Source organism: Schistocerca americana, chromosome 1, assembly GCF_021461395.2.
Source record: "Schistocerca americana isolate TAMUIC-IGC-003095 chromosome 1, iqSchAmer2.1, whole genome shotgun sequence".
Taxonomy (NCBI): domain Eukaryota; kingdom Metazoa; phylum Arthropoda; class Insecta; order Orthoptera; family Acrididae; genus Schistocerca; species Schistocerca americana.
Genome location: NC_060119.1, coordinates 755,596,905 through 755,619,645, shown reverse-complemented (window position 1 = coordinate 755,619,645; position 22,741 = coordinate 755,596,905). Strand labels below are relative to the sequence as shown.

At 40.1% G+C, this 22,741-nt stretch overlaps 1 protein-coding gene across 2 annotated transcripts in view; it reads right to left on the bottom strand.

Moving 5' to 3' along the window:
• Positions 1-22,741, bottom strand: part of LOC124611521 (protein SDA1 homolog) — a 179,651-nt gene that overhangs the window by 137,483 nt on the left and 19,427 nt on the right. Inside the window, exons 2-3 of one of the 2 annotated variants that reach the window (XM_047140253.1) lie at positions 13,160-13,262; positions 9,554-9,658 (exon numbers count right to left, since the gene is read on the bottom strand). In XM_047140253.1, the coding sequence (XP_046996209.1) occupies positions 9,554-9,658; positions 13,160-13,249 (195 nt within the window). In that variant the 5' untranslated portion in view covers positions 13,250-13,262. The remainder of the gene's footprint in view (positions 1-9,553; positions 9,659-13,159; positions 13,263-22,741) is intronic. The other variant, XM_047140252.1, reaches the window with a different exon arrangement.

Here is a 22,741-nt window from a genome sequence, read left to right as displayed (position 1 = left end):
CCTACAGAGTAGATTTCTAGTCTCCAGAAAAGTCATTATACTCAAACATAATACGTGTTCCAAAATTCTACAACTGATCGACGTTAGAGATATAGGTCTATAGTTCTGCACATCTTTTCGACGTCCCTTCTTGAAAACGGGGATGACCTGTGCTCTTTTCCAATCCTTTGGAATGCTAAGCTCTTCTAGAGACCTACGGTACACTGCTGCAAGAAGGGGGGCAAGTTCCTTCGCATACTCTATGTAAAATCGAACTGGTATCCCATCAGGTCCAGCGGCCTTTCCTCTTTTGAGCGATTTTAATTGTTTCTCTAGCCCTCTGTCATCTATTTCAATATCTACCATTTTGTCAACTGTACGACAATCTAGATAAGGAACTACAGTGCAGTCTTCCTCTGTGAAACAGCTTTGGAAAAAGACATTTAGTATTTCGGCCTTTAGTCTGTCATCCTCTGTTTCAGTACCATTTTGGTCACAGAGTGTCTGGACATTTTGTTTTGATCCACCTACTGCTTTGACATACGACCAAAATTTCTTAGGATTTTCTGCCAAGTCAGTAAATAGAACTTTACTTTCGAATTCATTGAACGCCTCTCGCATAGCCCTCCTCACACTACATTTAGCTTTGCGAAAATTTTGTTTGTCTGCAAGGCTTTGGCTATGTTTATGTTTGCTGTGAAGTTCCCTTTGCTTCCGCAGCAGTTTTCTAACTCGGTTGTTGTACCATGGTGGCTCTTTTCCATCTCTTACGATCTTGCTTGGCACATACTCATCTAACGCATATTGTACGAACTTTGTCCACTGATCCTCAACACTACCTGTATTTGAGACAAAACTTTTGTGTTGATCCATCAGGTACTCTGAAATCTGCTTTTTGTCACTTTTGCTAAACAGAAAAATCTTCCTACCTTTTTTAATATTTCTATTTACCGCTGAAATCATCAATGCGGTAACCGCTTTATGATCGCTGATTCCCTGTTCTGTGTTAACTGTTTCAAATAGTTCAGGTCTGTTTGTCACCAGAAGGTCTAGTATGTTATTGCCACGAGTCGGTTCTCTGCCTAACTGCTCAAGGTAGTTTTCAGATGAAGCACTCAAAAAAATTTCACTGGATTCTTTGACCCTGCCACCCGTTATGAACGTTTGAGTCTCCCAGTCTGTATCCGGCAAATTAAAATCTCCACCCAGAACTATAACATAGTGGGGAAATCTACTCAAAATATTTTCCAAATTATCCTTCAGGTGCTCAGCCACAACAGCTGCTGAGCCAGGGGGCCTATAGAGACATCCAATTACCATGTCTGAGCCTGCTTTAACAGTGACATTCACCCAAATTATTTCATATTTTGGATCTCCGTCAATTTCCTTCGATACTATTGCACTTCTTATCGCTATAAACACACCTCCCCCTTCACTGTCCAGCCTGTCTCTGCAGTATACATTTCAATCTGAGTTTAGAATTTCATTACTGTTTACATCTGGTTTCAGTCAACTTTCTGTCCCTAGTACTATGTGGGCATTGTGACCGTTTATTAATGAGAGCAGTTCTGGGACCTTTCTATAGATGCTCCTGCAGTTTACTATTAGCACATTAATATTGTTATTCCCTGTTGCATTTTGCCTACTCCTACCTTGCCGCGTCTCAGGAGGCGTCTTGTTGGGCCTAGGGAGGGAATTCTCTAACCTAAAAGGTTAGAACAGGCTGAGGGAGAGTAGGCTTCTATAAGATTTGGAACCAAAAGAGAGCGGGCAACCTTGGGGTACACACACTGTGTGTCCCGCAGCCGAGTCATGGTAGCAGGCCTACAACCTGAGAGATGCCTGAGTGAGGGTTGAGTGGGCACTTCTCCAGCCAGGTAGGGGGTGCGGCACCTGGAGGGGAGGATGTGTGAACTGCAGGGAAGGGGGAGAGGAGACAGGGATGGGACTGGGGTAAGGAAGAGGGAGGAGGAGAAAGGACGTAACAGAGGCAAAAGTAGAAGTTATTGACAAAAGGTGGAGCTGGGCATAGTTTTGACGAGCTTCAGTGTTTAATATAAGACAATCTAAGAACTTATACTCTTGTATCTTCTTTCCTTTCTTGTAAGCCAGCAATCTGGTGAGTGTGGCAAGTGACAGTCATGACCATTTAAACCACGGGTGGCAGAACACAGGTACTCCCCTCACTAAGTGGGCGTGTCCACAGTCACCACATAGAGGGTCCACCATACATCAGGAAGACATGTGCTCAAATCACAAGCACCGAAAGCACCTCATGGGTGGTGTGTCACACAGTTTCATGTCATGCTGACAACACGTAACTTGAGCTTCTCTGTGAGGGTATCTTCCTCGGAATCCAGAATAAAGGCACCAGTATGACTGTGATTGTCCTAACAACCTTTCTTCACATGTCAGACAAAATCTATGTCCCTTCACTCCAGATTTGTCCAGCGTTATGCATCAGTTTGAAGGATGAGGTCCCAATGAAAAATGACTCGCTGGACCACATACAGAGACTGATGACATGTGAGTGACACCGGGACATCGTGAAGACAATCGCAGGCATGGAGAGCAGCAGACTGGACGGCAGACGCAGTTTTGATCAACATGGAACCCAACCGCATTTTACTGAAACTCCACTTTGTCAAACTTGTCTTCAATATTTTCCACAAAAAACACCAGCTTTGTAGTGATGAGATGTGTCTTTGTCTGTCCTACTATACATCAGGTAATGGGGTCACAATCCATACCAAGTGGTCCAGCACTGGTTGCTTGGCCATCTCAGAAATCTTTGAAGTGGTGGCCATATTTGTTCCAGGCCACTTGCGTTTTTTCGTATTTGCAAGCATCTATATTTTTTACAATTATTCAGTAGTGGATTGTCCTAAGCCTTACAGATAAAATGCATTTAGTTCGACAGACTCTGGGCTACAGACTCTGGGCTACCTGAATGGATTCTTTAATATTTTTTAATAGTTCAAAGTTATCAGCCACAAATAATAAAAACTCAAATTTTGAACAGTAGTTTTCCAAAGAAAGATTAATTTCTCAGTTTTAATATTTTTTTCTGCTATTACACTGTATAGTATAGTTACTTTTTATAGAGTATCAATGGTGAGCAGCTTACACTTAAAAAATACACTATTTTAAAAAATGGACTTTTTTTTAAAAAAATCGATTTTGTGGCTTGCTCTTGTGGCAGCGTTCTCACTTCCCTCTCACAGGGTACCGGGTTCGATTCCCATTGGGGTCAGGGATTTTTCCTGCCTCAAGATGACTGGGTGTTGTTGTGTCGTCATCGTCATCATCATAATCATTCATCCCCATTACAGGCAGAGGAAGTCAATGGCAAACCACCTCCACCTTGCCTGGTACAGTGGTGCAGGTCTCCTGCATTGTCCCCTACACTCCTCGGAGTATGGGACATCGACATCATCATCATCATCATCATCATCATCATCATCATCATCGTGGCCTGCAATATCTTTGTTAGGAAATGAGATAAAAATCTGAAAATTTCACAGTTAATAGACCTTTATGATATCAAACTTCGGTATAAATTTCAACTTTGAGATTCAATTGGAAGTTATGGATAAAAGATTACAAACATGAGTCAAAAATACGTATTTTAACATCTGTGGTATCTGGTAGGCTAATCAAATAAAGTATACCAATTGCATAATGTAACACACCACATTACACTAACTAATGATTATTTGACAAAATAACGCTGTAGTAATTGTTTCAGCAAGCTAACAATTGCATCTGCAAGTCTATACAAGTCTGATTGTTGTCTTCCCCCCTACACCAACAATTGTCTACTCACACTTATTTAGCTAGAAGTTCTTGAAGTGTGCAGTTGAAAAATGGCATCTCAGGGTTCTGTTGGTGTTATTATTAATTAAGCATGTCATAAAAGTGTGTATGGAGTGTATCCTAAAGACATTGCTTTAATCAAAGATTACAGTGAAGAAGAAAAAGAGTTGTTTTACTTACGAGTCGGCCCAGAGGTCAAATCAACATGCAAGTACCATGATATGAAATACTTAAAAAAATTTCATCACCTTTTTGGTAAATCTTGCATGGACCATTTTGAGAAACCTATAACAAAAGGTATGCGAGAAATAACATCTGATCATTACTCTAAAAATAAAAGCCCTTTTGTCAATCTCATACCAGGAAAATCATTGTGTCCAACATGTTATTCTAAGATATTTGTAATTCAGAAGAGAAAGGATAGTGAAACCTCAGATACAGAATTTTGTGACTTATCAGCAACCATTAAAAAAGTAGATACAGCTTGTGAAATCCTGGGTATATCGCCTGGTAGTAAAATTAGAAAACTAAGTCAAGATAAAAGACCAAGTGCCTTGAATACAAAAATTGAGAAAGTGGCAGCTACAGTCAAAAAGAATTTGGAAGTTTCATTTCAAAATAAAATTTGTACTACAACAGATGGAAGTTCTAAAACTTCACCAACCAAATATGATGATTTCATAGAAAAACTAAAAACTAAATGCAGTACTTCAAGCAAAGAGGATAAAATTAAGATTATCTGTTTACTGGCGAATTCTCGGAGTCGAGCAAAAGTTAGTGATGAATTTACTGTGTCAGAACGTCTTGTTAAGTTAACAAGGTGATTAGTAAAACAACAGGGAATTTTACCACCAATACAAAAGAAAAATGCATCTAATTTGGTAGATGAAAACACAATCAATAAAGTTATTAAGTATTATGATGATGACAATAACAGCTGTTTGATGTCTGACAAAAAAGACTGTGTTTCTGTGAAAGAAAATGGTTTTAAAATTCAAAGACAAAAAAGGTTAATATTGTGTAATTTAAATGAACTATTCACTGGATTTAAAGAAGAAAATCCTGACATTAAAATTGGAAGATCAAAGTTTTGCAAGTTGAGACCAAGATGGTGTATTGTTGCAGGGGCATCTGGCACCCATAATGTTTGTGTTTGTTTGTATCATCAGATGTAAAGTTGATGATAGATGAGACCAATCTTAGAGTTGACTATAAAGACCTTTTGGAAGTTGTGATATGCAATATTGACATTTACAATTGTATGACCAAGGGAAAAACAAGCCTTACTTGACATGTTTGAAGAATCTGAAGAAGACAACTCATGCCTGACAATATAAAATACAAACAATGGGTGACACAAGACAGAACTGAAAAGGTGACACTGATAAAATCATGAGAAGAGTTTTCTGAAGTGTTGGTGGCTAACCATGAAAATCTGAAAATGCATCATTTTATTCCAAAAGCTAAAAGTAAATTTTTGAAAGGCAAAAAGCAGACCTTGGCAGCCGATGAATGCTTAATTCTTGCTGACTTTTCGGAAAATTATTCCTTTGTTGTTCAAGATGAAGTACAAGGGCACCACTGGGTAAACAAAAAGTCTAAGTTCATCCATTTGTATTATATTATAAAGATGAAGATAAACTAATGAGCCACATCTTTTGTGTCATAAGAGACTACCTTGAACACAACACTACAGCAGTGCATATTTTTCAACTAAAATTGGCAAACTACATTAAACAGCACCACCCTTCCATAAAAAAAAAAAAAAAAAAAACTGATTTACTTTTCAGATGGGGCAGCAAGTCAATACAAAAACAAAAAAAAATATAAACATCTCCTTTCATAAAGAAGATTTTGGGTTTGATGTAGAATTGCACTTTTTTGCTTCATGCCATGGGAAGAATGCTTGTGACGGTGTTGGGGATACAACAAAGCGAGCTGTCACAAAAGCAAGTCTGCTGCAGACCGATGACAATCATATCATGACACCTCAAGAAGTGTTTGACTTCTGTTAAAAACATATCAAAGGAATTACCTATGTTTTTGTACAATGTGAGGAAATACAAGAAGTCTATGTCAGTGTCTTGAAGGAAAGGTACAACACTTGTCAGAAGATTAAAGGCACTCGATCTTTTCATTGTTTTGTACCCCATTCACACAACTTACTGAATTGTAAGATCACATCAACTTCGCCTGATAGTGAACTTTATCAGTGTGGAAAACTTGTGTAACTGGTTCTTCAAATTACAGACATAGTGGCTTGTGTTTACGATGAACAGTGGTGGATTGGCGAAGTTGATAATATTGACTATCAAAACCAAGATGTACATGTTGTATTTTATCACCTTCCAGGACCAAGGATATCTTTTAAAAAATTGAGAAGAATTGAGTTTGGAGGCCACTTAAAAATGTACTAAGGAAACTGTCTGCCATGGAATTTACAACTGTGACTGGGAGAACTTACTAACACCCAAAGTGAGTGAACAAATTTCTCAAATGTTCAATGAGCGATGTACTAAAAACAAATAACAAGCGAATAATATAGTGTACTTAGTAGGCTTATTTTCAATAAAAAAGCAAGTAATCATAGATATGATTAAATTATATACTGTAACTGATATATTTTATTCCATTAGCCTAGACATCATAGATGTTAAAAAATTTATTTTTTACTCGTGTTTGTAATTTTTTTTTCATAACTTCCAATTGAATCTGAAATCTGAAATTTATACTGAAGTTTGATATCATAAAGGTCTATCAACAGTGAAATTTTCAGATTTTTATCTGGTCCGCCAACAAAGAATTGCAGGCCACAAAATGGAAAAATTAAAAAAAAAAATCAATTTTTTTAAAAAATAGTGTATTTTTTTAAGTGTAAGCTGCTTACTATTGATACTCTATAAACAGTAACTACACTATACAGTGTAATAGCAGAAAAATATTAAAGCTGAGAAATTAATCTTTCTTTGGAAAACTACTGTTCAAAATTTGAGTTTTTTTAATTTGTGGCTGATAACTTTGAACTATTAAAAATATATTAAAGAATGCATTTAGCTAAGTGATAATGATGTTGATTTATAGCCCAGAGTGTGTTGAACTAAATGCATTTTATCTGAAAGGCTTAGGACAATCCCCTACTGAATAATTGTAAAAAATGGAGATGCTTGCAAATATGAAAAAAATGCATGCGGCCTGGAACAAATATGGCCACCATTTCAAATTAATAAACAATAATTTAAAAAAATATATATATTTGTGACTACTAAACATTGGGGAATTCACCCAGCAAATATAAATTTTTTCTGAGATGGTCAAGCAACCAGTGCTGGACCACTTGGTATGGATTGACCCAATAGGGAAAGTGTTTCATACCATGCCGGCGACTCTGACCCTTTTCTCAGTGTGTGGCCGGGAAAGTAAGGCCACAAATTCATAGGAAGCAGCATTCAACAATCCATTGCCACTCTAAGAAATGGCCATAGAAGAGTGGCCAGATTTTTGGAGCTTGATATGCTTCTGTGCAAAGCATCTGCCCTAATACCACCCACTCTGATCAGGGGCTGTTCCCATGGGTACGATCCAGCCACAGCTAGGGCCATTGAGCACGGCTGCTGTTATTGTGTGTCGAGAAGTTTTGCAATGGAAAATGAGCTGCTACGTTTAGCAGCAGTTGCAACTGACATTTGTATCCCAAGGAATATTCGCAACACATAAACGTAAGATAAATGAGAACTATAATTTATTAAACATGTTTTGAAAAGCTTTTCTTGGGAACTGTAGGTTACTTCACAGAATATAGGTATTATGTTTTTCACTGTCGCCAAATGAGTTGTGTACATTTTCTCAGTGTGCCAATATAATTCTTATTATGTTTATTAGTCCTCAATTTCTTTTTCATTCATTGGTCTTACAACTTAGCCAATGGCCTTTCTGCAGAGGTAACATTGTTTCTCACTGTCTGGGTCTGCCATGGGATGTTGGCAAGCAAGATGCACTCAGCCCTTGTGAGGCCAAATGAGGAGCTATCTGATTGAGTAGTAGCAGCTCCGGTCACGAAAGCTAGTAACAACCGAGATAGCAATGTGTTGAGCACATGACAGTCCAGATCCACACTGTTTGGATGGAGTTAAGTGTTTGCTCGGTGTGTCTATACAGATGTCGTCAATAGCAGCACTACTGATTACCATAACTCTTGTAATAAACTGTATGAAGTGGAGATAGATCATATGAAATAACAAGGGATCTGAGTATAACAGTACAACAGATTAGCCCTGAACATTTAAATTAAAATGTTCCCTTAACATTACAGTAGGTATGTATGTCACCCTGTTTAGAAGTTAAACTTTAATAAAGCATTAATTATTTAACAAATAACTGAAAATCATAACAGGGAGTCCACTGGATCACAACTATGAACTTCCCGTCAATTCTACTTCCGTAGCACATGCTTCAAAATACTAATTACTGCAAAACTGGAGAATATAGTTGGTTTTACTTCTTGATATAAATGACAACTCTGGCTTCCACTTCACTTCTAAGAGCAGTTCATTGTTCTTGCATAATTATAAATTCGTAAATTTCTTACTCAATGCAGGTAAAGCATAAAACAAAACTGCACAACCGTGCTTAATAAATAGAGAAAAGAGTTGCTGCCACATTGCCACACACTGCTCTTACCAGCCATGCAGCCATATTGTGTGTGCAAATTACATGTGATCCATCGGATTGCCTGGGATTTCCATGTGACCAGTGATCAATCACTGCAATTTGCCCAAACATGTGCGGACTATGAAGCAAATGGTCGCCCAGGTGCTGTCACTGTGACTGGTCACTCGTGAGTCGGAGGCCTTTAAAAATATAGGCAGTTGTGACGTCATGCTCACCAAAACAGTTTATTGTTACGAAGTATTGCATAGGCTTTGTCCTAAAGCGTCTGATACATTTTTCTGGTGGAGATGCTTGTGCATGCACTGGGTTTTGTTGTTGAAAAGGGCACATTTCCATTGCAACTAAAGCTTTATTTTGGTGTCAATCTCTCATTTATGTTTTACTGCTGTAGTAGTAGGTGAAAGTAAAATTATATATTAGAATATCAGTTCTTACCTGTCAAAATTTTAACAATTTAACTGAAAACTAAAACAATTACAAACTTCTGGAATTCTAAAAAAATCCCCGGTTTTTTCCAGATTTCCCAGGGCATATTCACACTTGGTAGCTTCTGAGCTCATACCATAAATGACAGGATGTCTGGATTACAAGAGTTGGATAATACACTGGATGGCAATCTATTCCAAGGTCTTCTCAACACACAAGATAATATGCCACTTCAATACATAACTAGAAATGCACACTCCTTCCTGGATTGCACGAGGAGACTAGTTTCAACTGTACGTAAGGAAATTGCCCCGTCAGTCAAAGGTGGGTATGAAGATTTCTTTTTCATTTCAATAACATATTCTTTACTGGAATCTGTCTTGCAAGATCATGAGTCAAGGAATATAAATATATCAAAATACAATTCCTACATGAGGAAGCAGCAGTCATTAGTACACGTATCGAATCCTGGTCTGTACATACTACTCACTACCCATAACACCGTATATAGAGCACAGTAGTTACTCTCACTGACTGAATACGCCACATGCAAAAGCTAGAGAGGTCCAGTTAGTTCTACAGGAAAATTACTGTTGAAGAGTTTCTAACCTAAAGAGGTTACAGACTTTAAAGGTAGGAAAGACACGTCATACAGTGGTCTCACCTGTGCAAGAAACATTACTAATTCATCAAGACTCTTATTGTAGCGATCAGGCTGCAGGCGAAACACTTTCAACATCGAGTCAAAATGGTTATGCTGTTGCATGAACTGTGGAAAGTACAGAAAGAACATAAAAATTAAAATTCAGTTAAATTAATAACCACACACAAGTTATTAAGTAATATACAAAATATCACTGAAGCACTTTATTATCATATTCACCAAGTGCGGATTTTGAACATAATTTTTCACTTACTTTTCCCATACAATTCATTACTCATTCATTTGCAGATCATCTTATGTAAACAGAATCATGAAGATTAATCTTACAATATGTCGTCACAAATGTGGAGTGAATTAAGTTATACATTAACAAGCCGAAGCACTCTATCCTACAGGAAAATGGCTTTGAGCTGGCATTCATTTCTAACCCTTTTGCAGCTCTCAGGACAGAGTGTCCAGCCTACCCAGCTGGCTACAGGTGGCGAAGGCACTTCTCCTTTGAAGGCATTACCTACAAACAAATCCGCGGAATGTATAAGGGCACCAGCATGCTAACCTGTTCATGGGCCATCTAAAGGAATCCTTCCTAAAAACCCAGAATCCTAAAGCCCTCACCTAGTTCAGATTCACTGATGACATCTTTGCTATCTGGATTGAAGGTGAGGACACCTTATTCACATTCCTCCAGAACCTCAACAACTTCTCCTCTATTTGCTTCACCTGGTCCTACTCAACCCAACAAGCCACCTTCCTAGATGTTGACCTCCGTCTCAGAGATGGCTACATCAGTACGTCCGTCCATATCAAACCTACTAACCACCAGCAACACCTCCACTTCGACAGCTGCCACCCGTTTCATACCAAGAAGTCCCTTCCGTACAGCCTAGCCACCCGTGGTCGTAGCATCTGCAGTGATGAGCAGTCCCTCTCTAAATATACCGAAGGTCTCTCTGAAGTCTTCACTGACTGTAATTATCCTCCCATCCTTGTACAAAAACAAATCTCCCGTGCCTTATCTTTCGAGTCCCCCACCACCTCCCAAAGTCCCACAGTCCGGCCACAGAGGAGCATTCCCCTCATAACTCAGTACCATATGGGACTGGAACAACTGAATTACATTCTCCGCCACAGTTTCGATGACCTCTCGTCGTGCCCTGAAATGAAAAATGTCCTACCCACTATCCTTCCCACCCCTCCTACCGTGATATTCTGCTGTCGTCCATCCTTACACAAACCCTACTCCCAATCCCTTACCTCATGGCTCATACCCCTGTAATAGACCTAGATGCAAGACCTGTCCCACACATACTCCTACCACCACCTACTCCAGTCTGGTCACTAACATTACCTATCACATCAAAGGCAGGGCTACCTGTGAAACCAGTCACGTGATCTACAACCTAAGCTGCAACCACTGTGCTGCATTCTATGAAGGCATGACAACTAACAAGCTGTCTGTGTGCATGAACGGCCACCGACAAACTGTGGCTAGGAAACAAGTGGGCCACCCTGTTGCATAACATGCTGCCACACGATATCCCTCATCTTAATGATTGCTTCACAGCCTGTGCCATATGGGTCCTTCCCACCAACACCAGCTTTTCTGAATTGCGCAGGTGGGAACTTTCCCCGCAATACATCCTACGTTCGCATAACCCTCCTGGCCTCAACCTTCATTAGTCATTGTCCTCACCCATCCAGCCCTCTCCCTGTTTCCATTCCAGCACTACACAGCCGTCATTTCACTGCCACACCCAGTCTTTTAATTTCTTTTATTTTTATTTTTATTTCTCTCCTTTCCACTACTTACTCCCCCCCCTCCCCCCTCTGCACCTTCTCTCCTACCCTCCATCTAAACTGCAACACTTCACTGTCCGCCACTCCCACCATACTATCCCTCCCCTCCCCGCCCCACCCTCCTCCTACCACTACCCAGTCGCCACTCCCATCATGCACTGGTGCTGCTGCTCGCAGTGTAGTTTCAGCTCTCTGAGACTGCAGATGTGTGTGCAACTTGCACTTGTGTGTGTGTGTGTGTGTGTGTGTGTGTGTGTGTGTGTGTGTACTGCTGACAAAGGCCTTAATGGCCGAAAGCTATGATTGTGTAAATCTTTTTATTGTGCCCATCGTGGCTCAGCATCTCCGCTATATGCTGAGTAGCAACTTTCCTTCTCTCATATTGAAACCAAACTACAGTTACTTGACTGTGTGTGCCGTTTTCTGTCACTTCTGGCCGCAAGGTTTGCTGACAAAATGCAAATATTTTGTTATACTGTTTGCCGTTTGAAATATCTGATACGTGAATTGTGTAGAATAATTCATACCCTTTCACTTTATGTGTATTTATATCAAGTATAGTTTGTGAATTGGGAAATCAAATTACAATTAATTGGCTGTGAGTGTTGTTTTCTGTTATGCGTAGCTGAGATTGTTGATGAGAAACTGCAAGTATTTTTTTTTTTTTTTTTTTTTTGTGCATTGTTAGCATTATATACATTTGTGTCATTTGTCTTGCATATGTGAGGAAATCAAATTGTATTGGTTCTGTCTCCTCATATGTAGAAAGGAAACAGGAGCAAGTGAAAGCTGTAGCATTTTCTTTATTACAAAGAAGAGCAGTTAACAACAATGTTGGTAGGAAAGTTGAAATGCAGGCAACAGCAAGTCATCATTCTACTGTGCACATTTACCTGCTTCTGCACCCCACTGTCAGTCTTTCCTGCCTGCAGGTATAAATAAATGTGCTTAGCCATCTGGCTGTTCTACCTGTTCGGCATACATGTACACCTGAAAAGCCATCTGGGCACTCTATCTGCCGGGCACATATTTATGCCCATAGCCGCGAAAGGGTTAACCTTCACAATGTATTATCATGTCACAACAACTTTTCAGGCAAATTAATACAAAAACTGACTAAATATAGCACCCACAGTGCTGAAATATGTATAGGTAAATTAAAAATATATAAACTGAGTCTTTCATAAAGTAGAAATTCTCTCCTATTCTCTTTGGAAGTGCAACATCTAATAAAAGTTTCAAAAACCCACTGATGAAAATGAAAATAAAATGCAAATATGAATTGCGTTCACACATCTGTTGCATATCAATGAAAGATGAGTTATCTTACAATGTCAGTATTGTTAGAACGGTAAACTGCTACTCAACCAGGAGATGTTGAGTCGCAGACAGGTACAACAAAAAGAATGCTATACATTTGAGCTTTCAGTCAAAGGCCTTCTTCTAAAGTAGACAACATTCACACACATTCACACAAAACAATAAGCAAATGTCAATTAAAGATGAAGAGATATTAAAAAGAAAAATGAAGAATGTAATTGGTAATGCAATTAGTAACTAGAAAGAGGGATACGGAGAGGACGAAAACAGAAGCTGTGAGAGGAAGAGTATATAGTGAAATTCGACACCTCGTAAAAATGAGTAGATAACACACATTAAGTACAGGAGAGTACTACTTTCATACATTTCTTCAGTTTTCTAACGCCTCTTTAAGCTTTAAAAAAAACTGACTGTTGGCTATCAATGCTTAACAAAGTATATATAATGTTGCAACAGACATGCTTGAAGATAACACCACTCCGACCTTACCTCATCTTTGTAGGATTCTGGATCCTTTTTAATTAAATTCTGGAGCTGCGGTAAATTATCAGGCAGCTGGTTATTACGGCGTTTGAGCATGGTGTGAGCTGTACTAACAGAGAGCAACAAATTAATCAGTCACAAATACTTGAAATTACATTAGCAAAAGCAATTTCAATTCAATTACATTACTTAAAATGAAATGAAGGATTCTAGGAGGTTTAAACCAGTGACATGAAGCAATATCAGTAAAATTTGGTCAGGGTCTACAATGTAATGAATATATAATAAATAAAGATTCATGCTGAACCATGTCATGGTCTATTTATAGCGAAGTTCTGCCTTAACCATAAGCTGTCTGAGTATCCTGCCTGACTGAAATTTTCACTGCGTACAATGTTTCCTCCTATCACTTCTGAAAATCACAATCATTGATCCTTCCACTGGGTATCTGAGAAGGCACCATTGGCTGAACCAATTCAGATGAGGAATTTGGCTTTCTTGGTCATAGGAATACGTACAAATTTAAATAAATAACCTGAAATGAAACCACTGGAGAAGAAATCAGTCAGATACATTGACATCAGTGAAATCCATCCAGAAATACTCAATCTACAATATTACGTTTACGAAAATTTGTACCACAGGAGGATTTATATATGGATTTGCTGCTTACCACAAGCAACTACCTTAACCATTAAAATATATCAGCATAGCTCCACGTAATGCCACTAGAGAATAAGCCTTAAAGTTGTTTCAGAAGTAGAAAGTGACATCACTTAATTGCTATGCACCTCATGGATGACAGGTACGTGGAGGTATTTGTAAGTGCTTTAAATCATTCTGCTGTTCTTTATCTATCTAAACAATTTAGGAGACAATCTGAGCAGCTGTCTTGCGCTGTTTGCAGATGATGCTGTCATTTATCGTCTAGTACAGTGATCAGAAGATCAAAACAAATTGTAAAACGATTTAGAAAAGATATCCATATGGTGCAAAAATTGGCAATTGAGCCTCAATAATGAAATGTGTGAAGTCATCCACTTGAGAGCTAAAAGAAATACATTAAAATTCGGTTACACGATAAATCAGTCAAATCTAAATGCCATAAATTCAACTAAATACCTAATAATTACAATTACACACAACTTAAATTGGAAAGAAAACACAGAAAATGTTGTGGGGAAGGTGAACCAAAGGTAATAGATCTAATATAGAGACTGCCTACACTACACTTGTACGTCCTCTTTTGGAGTACTGCTGTGCAGTCTGGGATCCTTACCACATAAGATTAATGGAGTACACCGAGAAAGTTCAAAGAAGAGCAGCACAAAACTTCCTGGCAGAATATAACTGTGTTCCAGACTGAGGCTTGATCTCGGGACCTTTGCCTTTTGCGGGCAAGTGCTCTGTTTCAGTTCCAGCAGCACCTCATCTCTTACCTTCCAGACTTCACAGAAGCTTCTGTGAAGTTTGGAAGGTAGGGGACGAGGTACTGGCAGAAGTGAAGCTGTGAGGATGGGTTGTGAGTCATGCTTGAGTAGATCAGAAGGTAGAGCACTTGCCCGCGAAAGGCAAAGGTCCCAAGTTCAAGTCTCAGTCCGGCACACAGTTTTAATCTGCCAGGAAGTTTCATATCAGCACACACTCCACTGCAGAGCAGCACATTTTGTATTATCATGAAACAGGAGAGAGAGAGAGAGAGAGAGAGAGAGAGAGAGAGAGAGAGAGAGAGAGAGAGAGAGAGAGAGTGTTACTGACATGATACAGAATTTGGGGTGGACATAATTAAAACAAAGGCATTTTTCACTGCTAAGGAATCTTCTCACAAAATTTCAATCACCAACTTTCTCCTCCGAATGCAAAAATATTTTGTTGACACGAACCTCCATAGGGAGAAATGATCATTATAATGAAATACCGGAAATCAGAGCTAGCAAGGAAAGATATAGGTGTTTGATTTTTCCGCGCACTGTTCAAGATTGGAATAATAAAGAATTATTGGGAAGGTGGTTTGATGAACCTTCTGTCAGGTTCTTAAGTGTGATTTGCAGAGTATTTATGCAGATGTAAACTCTTCTGTTCTCTTGTCCTTCATAGTTGCCTTTGAGTCACACGCATGTGTGGACACACAGTGGAGTATTAAATTTTAGAATGGTAAACAAATGTTGTATTCTTGGCTGTACCAGTAATTATAACAAAAACAACAATGCTATCATTCTCAGATTTCCAACCAATGAATATTTCATTATGAGGCAGATATCTTCAATCAAGAAGGAAAATTTCATTACTGACAAGCGACATTTGTTTAAGTGTATACTTTAGAATGGACATTATTTGCGACAAACTGACTGTCAGCCCTAAACAAGATACATAAAATCTGACAACATCCAACATAATGTATAGCTGACTGGCACACTGCCTCATGGTGCTGTTCTCAAGATTTTAAGTTCACAGTCTTTTACATCTTTAAAAGGTGTTCTGCCAGGACAAGTAGCTAGAATTCTTGAAGATTTACCTTCTATCATCTATACACCAAGGAGACAATAAAGGCAATCAAAGTTGGATCAAACAACAAGTTTGTTAGTTATTACGTTGACAGTTTACAAATGATGCCATTAAAACACTAGCTACGATTTTTGCCAATTACAACAGGAAAACAGCCAGTTCGCAGCGAGACAAATATTAACATGGGCAGTGCAAGAATGTCTGGTGCACCACAGACTGTCAGCACAGAAAACATTGTTGTGGTTTCCCCTGGTATAGCGGCAGAGAGAGAGGTACACTAACAATAGTATATTTAATGACAATACTGGACATAGAAGTGACAGCATATCCAGATGAGCAGGGGATCCGCAGGTGGAGGCTCTGAAGAGAACAAAAATTTGCAAATTATTTTCATCATAATATGGATCTGTAGCATACACACCACAGTCATCTCAGGGCCACATAGCTGGTAACTTGGATGCAGCTGCTGCTAAATTTCCAATGTTTTAATGCCAGTAGCTGTGCCCTATCTTTGACATCACACAAGTTGGTGACACTTATGCTCAGTGTACTGGTCCTCCATGATCCTGATAGTGTGACCAATGCATGACATGCCACAACTACAAGGAATACGAGAGACAACAGCCTTTCGCAAACAAGGATCATCCTTAACAGAAACTAAATGGACCCTCATCTTAGATTAAGGTTGGAAAACACATTTCACATCATATTTCCACACTATATGACCAATCTTGTTGGAGATGCTCCACTACGATTGATGAACTCTGGTACAGAGTTGGAGAGGCAGGAAATGACATGCCCATGCCTGTCATCCAAGCTCAGTTTGACTCAATCCCAGCCAGGTAGAACCATTGTAGCTGCCAGAGGTGATAGCTCAGTATGCCACATTTTCCATCCTCAAAATCCCCAAATCAACAAGAAATTTAATTGTGTACTCCTCCTACTGCACTTTATACACAAATAAGCAAAACTTCAGTATTTGCTATCCTACCTGGGTTGGCAATTTCAATGACCAGCATTGTATCTCACTCAGTCTTATGAGAAACTATTGTACATGGTCTAGTGATATTTATGAAGAGTGTACGTGATGTATCACTGATTTCTTGAATCAACTTAAAAAGTTTTCACCCCAAGTTCAGTCCGGTGGAATTTCAGAAGCACTAAGTGCTGCCCTTTCAAGATATGAAAACTAACGGTACGTGTTAGGAATGACAAAAATCTGGTGGATAATCTATAGTGGAAACCAGTATACCAGTGCAGAAGTATGAAATTAGAATTTGGTTGCAGTAATTACATGTCTGCTGTTTGAAACTGACAAACAATATTTTATTCAAAATAATCTCCATTGCTATTTATAATCATCTCCCACCTCTTCAGCAGGCTATGAATGCCACACCAAAAAAAAAAAGTTCTTCTTTTGAAGAAAACCACTCAGCGAGCCATTTTCGTACATTTTCATACGAATTGAGGTGCTGTTCTGTGAGAACATGTCCCTGCGATGCAAACAGATAATAATCGGATGAAGCCAAGTCTTGGTGTTGCCTTGTACCACTTTCCGGTCATTTTTCACGTAATGCTCAATTTAAATCGATCACTTGCTGTTGGTAGCGATCAGTGTTAACGGTTTCACGAGGTTTTACCAGCTCATAACAGATAACACCCTTCTGATCCCACCAAACACAGAGCACTGTCTTCTTTCCAAAGTGATTTGGTCTTGCAGTGGATTCACCCATGATTTATGATGCTTATGATTTTCAAAATGTATCCATTTTTCATCACTGTCACTATTCAATAGAGAAACGACTTTCTTTTGTATCTGGCGAGCAGCATTCCACAAGTGGTCTTTCAATTCACTTGCTGTCTTTCATTCACATCATGTGGAATCCATTTTCCCACTTTCTGCACCTTTCCTATAGCTTTCAACCAAATAGGAATGGCTTTCTGCATCACACTCAATTGCTCTGCAAGTTCCTGTTGAGTTTCAGTATCATCTTCATCACGTAAGGCCTACAATTTGTTGTCTTTGAACTTTTTTGGTGGTTTCCCATGCTTGTCATTTCGCACGTCAAAATCACAATTTTTGAATTTTTCGAACAACTCGAAACACTGTGTTTTTCCAAGAACATGTTCACCAAAAGCTTCAACAAGCATTCAATCTGTAGGGAAATTATGGTTTCATACTTCTACAGCTGGTACATGGGCTAATATCTTGGTCATTCTGTGCCAAGTGGTCTACAGGTTCATGCATGATTATCAAATATTTTAATAAAATTTGGTGTGAACATAACGCACCTGTTCCCACTGAACATCAGTAATGTTTCACAAGCACTAATTCAATACTGCAGAGATTAGTCATTTGTTTGGCCCCATAGTGCAGGTTTCAACATTGCACCCCTGAGTTTTTCGCAACTTTGAGACACTATTTCTCTGAAAATGTTTTCTTACTAGAAATGAAACTAAGCCATCTTGCACAACTTTTTGTGCTCTCTTAAGTGAAGTATTAAAGAAAGTTTTCATGAGCAATTTTCATATGGATAATTTGAAGCAACATCGCCAAAAAAATAGACATTTAAAAAAATGTGAAGTTCCGCTTTTTATATCTCCGAAAGCAGCTGTGGGATAAACTTGAAACTTTGCAAATAATAACTTATCAATACATGATCTAGGAATACAAAATTTGCTACTGCTTCCAAATACCTAACAAATTTAGGGCAAAGTCGACAATTTTTGCACGTCAAAAATTGGTAGTTTTAGCCCAACTTCACAACAAGCATTTGCTGCAATCTCTTTTCCACCATTTTCATAAGAAAGGCCATGTTCTAAATCACCTAAAAAACCAGATTTTGTTGTGCAGTGTGAGCATATAAGGTTCTAAAAAAACGACAAGGTAGAGAAGCACTGAAAATATGTCCATATTCTGCTCATACTCATATTAAATATGACGTCTTTTATTATGTGCTACAAATGGTTAGTACTTTCTGGGGAAGGTAATATAAAAAAACTCTTGAGGACTATTAAGTGAAATCGAGTTAGAACATAGAAAAACTAGAAAAAAAGGAGTGTCTTTTGTTGCGACTCATCATGACATATTTCAGACCGTTTTTCTGTTATAATAAAGACAAATTCAATTAGTTACAAACTTCAAAATTAAATTGTTCAGTACCCAGGCACTGGAAATCACTGATGCAGAATGGCTGCAACACAAATCACATAAACTGCATTCCAGTTTTACACCATTGTCATATTGTGTAAATTCTAGAGAAGTTCGTAGCTGTCCGCCTGACACTTTTTGTACAGGAATTCCAGTTACACAGAATTTTAAATGTGTCTTGTATTGTGCAGTGCTAATAATCTGCTAGTCCAATTCTGATCTAAAGTTAAGCGCATTTTTGTGTTCACATAGTTTGCAGTTAATGTGAAACATTAGTGTACTGCTGAAAAATTGTATAAATGTGTTGCTAAGGTCCATGGTGGCTTAACCACTGCTTTTATTTATTTATTTAAAAAGAGAAAACCAGCATCCCCATCACCATAGGGGGCCACACCAGATATCTGCATGACAGCAGCCACCATGGGATCCCAAGCCTCATAAAGAGGTTCTTCACACAGGATCCCAAGACCAATGATAAATTTATAAAAGTCTCCCACGCCAAAGCTAAAAGTAGTCCTTTTAGGATCCTAAATGTTTCATTAATCTGTTGTTGAATGTCATGAGGAAAACTCTGCTGCTGGCCAGACAATGTCACTGATGGAGCTGGAATAACTGCAACAATATGCGAATTCAAACCCAGCAAACGTCACTACTTGATGACCAATAAAATGAATTTTCTGAGTTATGTGGCAGCATAACTCTTATTAAAGTGTCCTTATGTTCAGAGGAAGTCTCACAATGTTTACAATCCACCACTCATTTTCATAAATGCAAGCAGCATATTACCCTATCTGGAGGTTTGATTGTAATATATTTGCTTCACTGGTGTCCCTAATTTTGGCCAGAAAAGATGATGCATTATTTGAGACTCCGCTGACCTGAATTATTGTTTTATCAGCTGGAAAAAAATTATCATTTTCTCAAGCTGCTGCTGCTACAGTATGCTCATGTTTAAACGTATCTGCTTGTGACATTATATTTCTTCTTTGCTGATGAAGGCAAATTTAAGGTCATTAATGCTCTCACAGCAGAAGTGAAACTGATCTATAGGCATAAGAATCCACATATTAATTGGCAGTTATGAGTTTGCTCTCACTGCCAATCATTATAGCAAAAAAATTCCATTCTGCCATCATTCCGAGGTCTCTTTTAAGATAGCAAAATTGAGAAACTTTTTGAAAGTTTTGTGCTTGGTGCAGGAACTATTGCTGAAATAATGGATTTAACTGTGTTTTTACATATTTGATTAGCTTCTTCACAAAAGCCATGTACAGTAATTGCACCATGCTGCAGACAGTCACTTACAATGCAAAAACTATGAGCCCACCTTCTGATTTTGGTGAAAATAAACAACAAATGGATAGTTTGTTGCTTGACATTTGCCTAGTGGAAACCTCGCACTGTATCCTGAATGATAAATCAATAATTTTTGGCAACATTCATTAGGATAATACGCTTGCCTTCCTGTAGGTCACATTCAAGAGCTTTATGATGCAAACATCGATGTTTGGTTATGTAATTATGGCATGACAGACTCCAAATTTTTGGTGTTATTTCTTCAATAAATTCATCTACTGCCATCTGCTGCACATCCAGAGTGTCCCAATTGGTATAGATCTATTGCTTATACAGAATTATTTCATGTTGATCACGCATGCTCCATAAAATAGTTGGCAACTGCAGATGCTATAGCTTCTGGTTGGTTGGTTGGTTGGTTGAGGGATGAAAGGGACCAAACTGCAGAGGTCATCGGTCCCTTGTTCCAAAATACTAAAAATACCCACAGAGAATAAAATATGTTCAACAGAATAGGAGACAGACGACACAGAACAAAAGAAACGTAGACATGGACCAGACAAAACAAAATAAAAGCACATGGAGTGCGACGGTGGTTGGCCGACCATAGGAACAAAAAAAGGAAAAGCCAACCACCGAAAACACATTAAAAAACTGAGTTTAAAACCGTAGGCCAAAGGCCAGAATCAACACAAAACAATCAAATAAAACAGAAACTCTCAGAGTAAATGATAAAAACCCCCTGCCCGAATAAAACGTAAAACTAAGTCAGCCATAGCAGAGTCATCTGTTAAAAGGGCAGGGAGCGAGTCAGGCAGTGGAAACGACTGCCTGAGCACAACTAAAAGTGGACAGTCTAATAAAATGTGGACCGCTGTCAAAATGCAGCCGCAGCGACATAAAGGTGGGCCCTCACGTCGCAATAGGTGGCCATGCGTCATCCATGTGTGCCCAATGCGCAGCCGGCACAGGACAACAGACTCCTTACGAGAAATCCGCAAGGAGGACCGCCACACATCGGTCGTCTCCTTAACAGCCCGCAGCTTATTCGGGGATGTCAGGCCACGCCACTCATCAGCCCACACCCCAAGCACCTTACGGCGCAACACAAGCTGCAGGTCGCGAGCTGTGAGGCCGATCTCCAAAGCCGGGGCGTCGATCGCCCCTTTGGCCAGCCTGTCAACACGTTCGTTCCCCGGGATGCCAACATGACCTGGCGTCCAAACCAAGACCACCGAACGACCAGAACGGGCAATGGCGGAAACAGACTCCTGAATAGAGGACACCAGAGGAGAAGAGGGATAGCAGCGGTCGATGGCCTGAAGGCTGCTCAGGGAGTCACTGCAGATGACGATGGACCTACCTGAGCAGAAACGCATATGCTCAAGAGCGCACAAGATGGCCACCAGCTCTGCAGTAAAAATACTGCAGCCAGCCGGCAAGGAGCGTTGCTCAACATGGGCAGAGTGAGCAAAGGCGTAGGCAGTGCGACCATCAACAAGGGAACCATCAGTGTAGACAGGCTCACAGCCCGGAAATGATTCGAGGAGCGCAAGAAAACGGCGACGGAGGGCCACAGGCGGAACCGAGTCCTTAGGTCCCTGTGCCAAATCCAGACGGACAGACGGCCGGGACAAACACCAGGGAGGCGTAGGTGTACGGACCCGGAAGGGAGGCAGAAGAGGGAATGACCCCAGTTCTGACAGCAGGGACTGGACACGGACAGCTACGGAAAGCCCAAACCTAGGTCGCCGTTCGGGCAGATGGAGGACCATGGCAGGGAAAAGCAGGCGACGATTGGGATGGCCTGGCGAGCAATGGACGTGGACAGCATAGTCGGCGAGCAGACGATGGCGGCGAATCCGCAGCGGGGGAAGCCCGGCCTCCACCAGTAGACTATCCACGGGACTAGTGCGAAAAGCGCCAGTTGCAAGCCGAACCCCACAGTGGTGTATGGGGTCTAACAACTTCAACACTGAGGGTGACGCAGACCCATAGGCCAGGCTCCCATAATCAAGCCGGGACTGCACAAGGGCTCTGTACAATCGCAGCAGCGTGCAGCGATCTGCACCCCAAGACGTGTGGCTAAGGCAGCGGAGGGCGTTGAGGTGCCGCCAGCATTTGTGCTTCAGCTGAGTAACATGAGGAACCCATGTGAGCCGGGCATCAAACACAAGTCCCAAGAAGCGGCAAGTGTCCACCACGTCAAGCAGGTGGCCGTCGAGGTAAAGTTCAGGATGAGGGTGGACCGTCCGACGCCTGCAGAAGTGCATTACTCGAGTCTTGGCAGCAGAGAACTGAAAACCATGAGTCAGAGCCCATGATGCTGCCTTGCGAACGGCGACTTGCAGCCTGCGTTCGGCGACTCCCATAGTCGTGGAGCTAAATGAGATGCAGAAGTCGTCGGCATACAAAGAAGGCGACACCGACGACCCCACTGCTGCAGCCAGACCATTAATCGCCACTAAAAATAAGGAGACGCTCAACACCGAGCCCTGCGGGACCTCATTTTCCTGTATATAAGAGGAACTAGAGGTGGCACCGACTTGCACCCGGAAAGAGCGGCGCAATAAAAAGCTTTGAAGAAAAGCCGGGAGCCGACCACGAAGACCCCACCCATGCAACGTGGCGAGGAT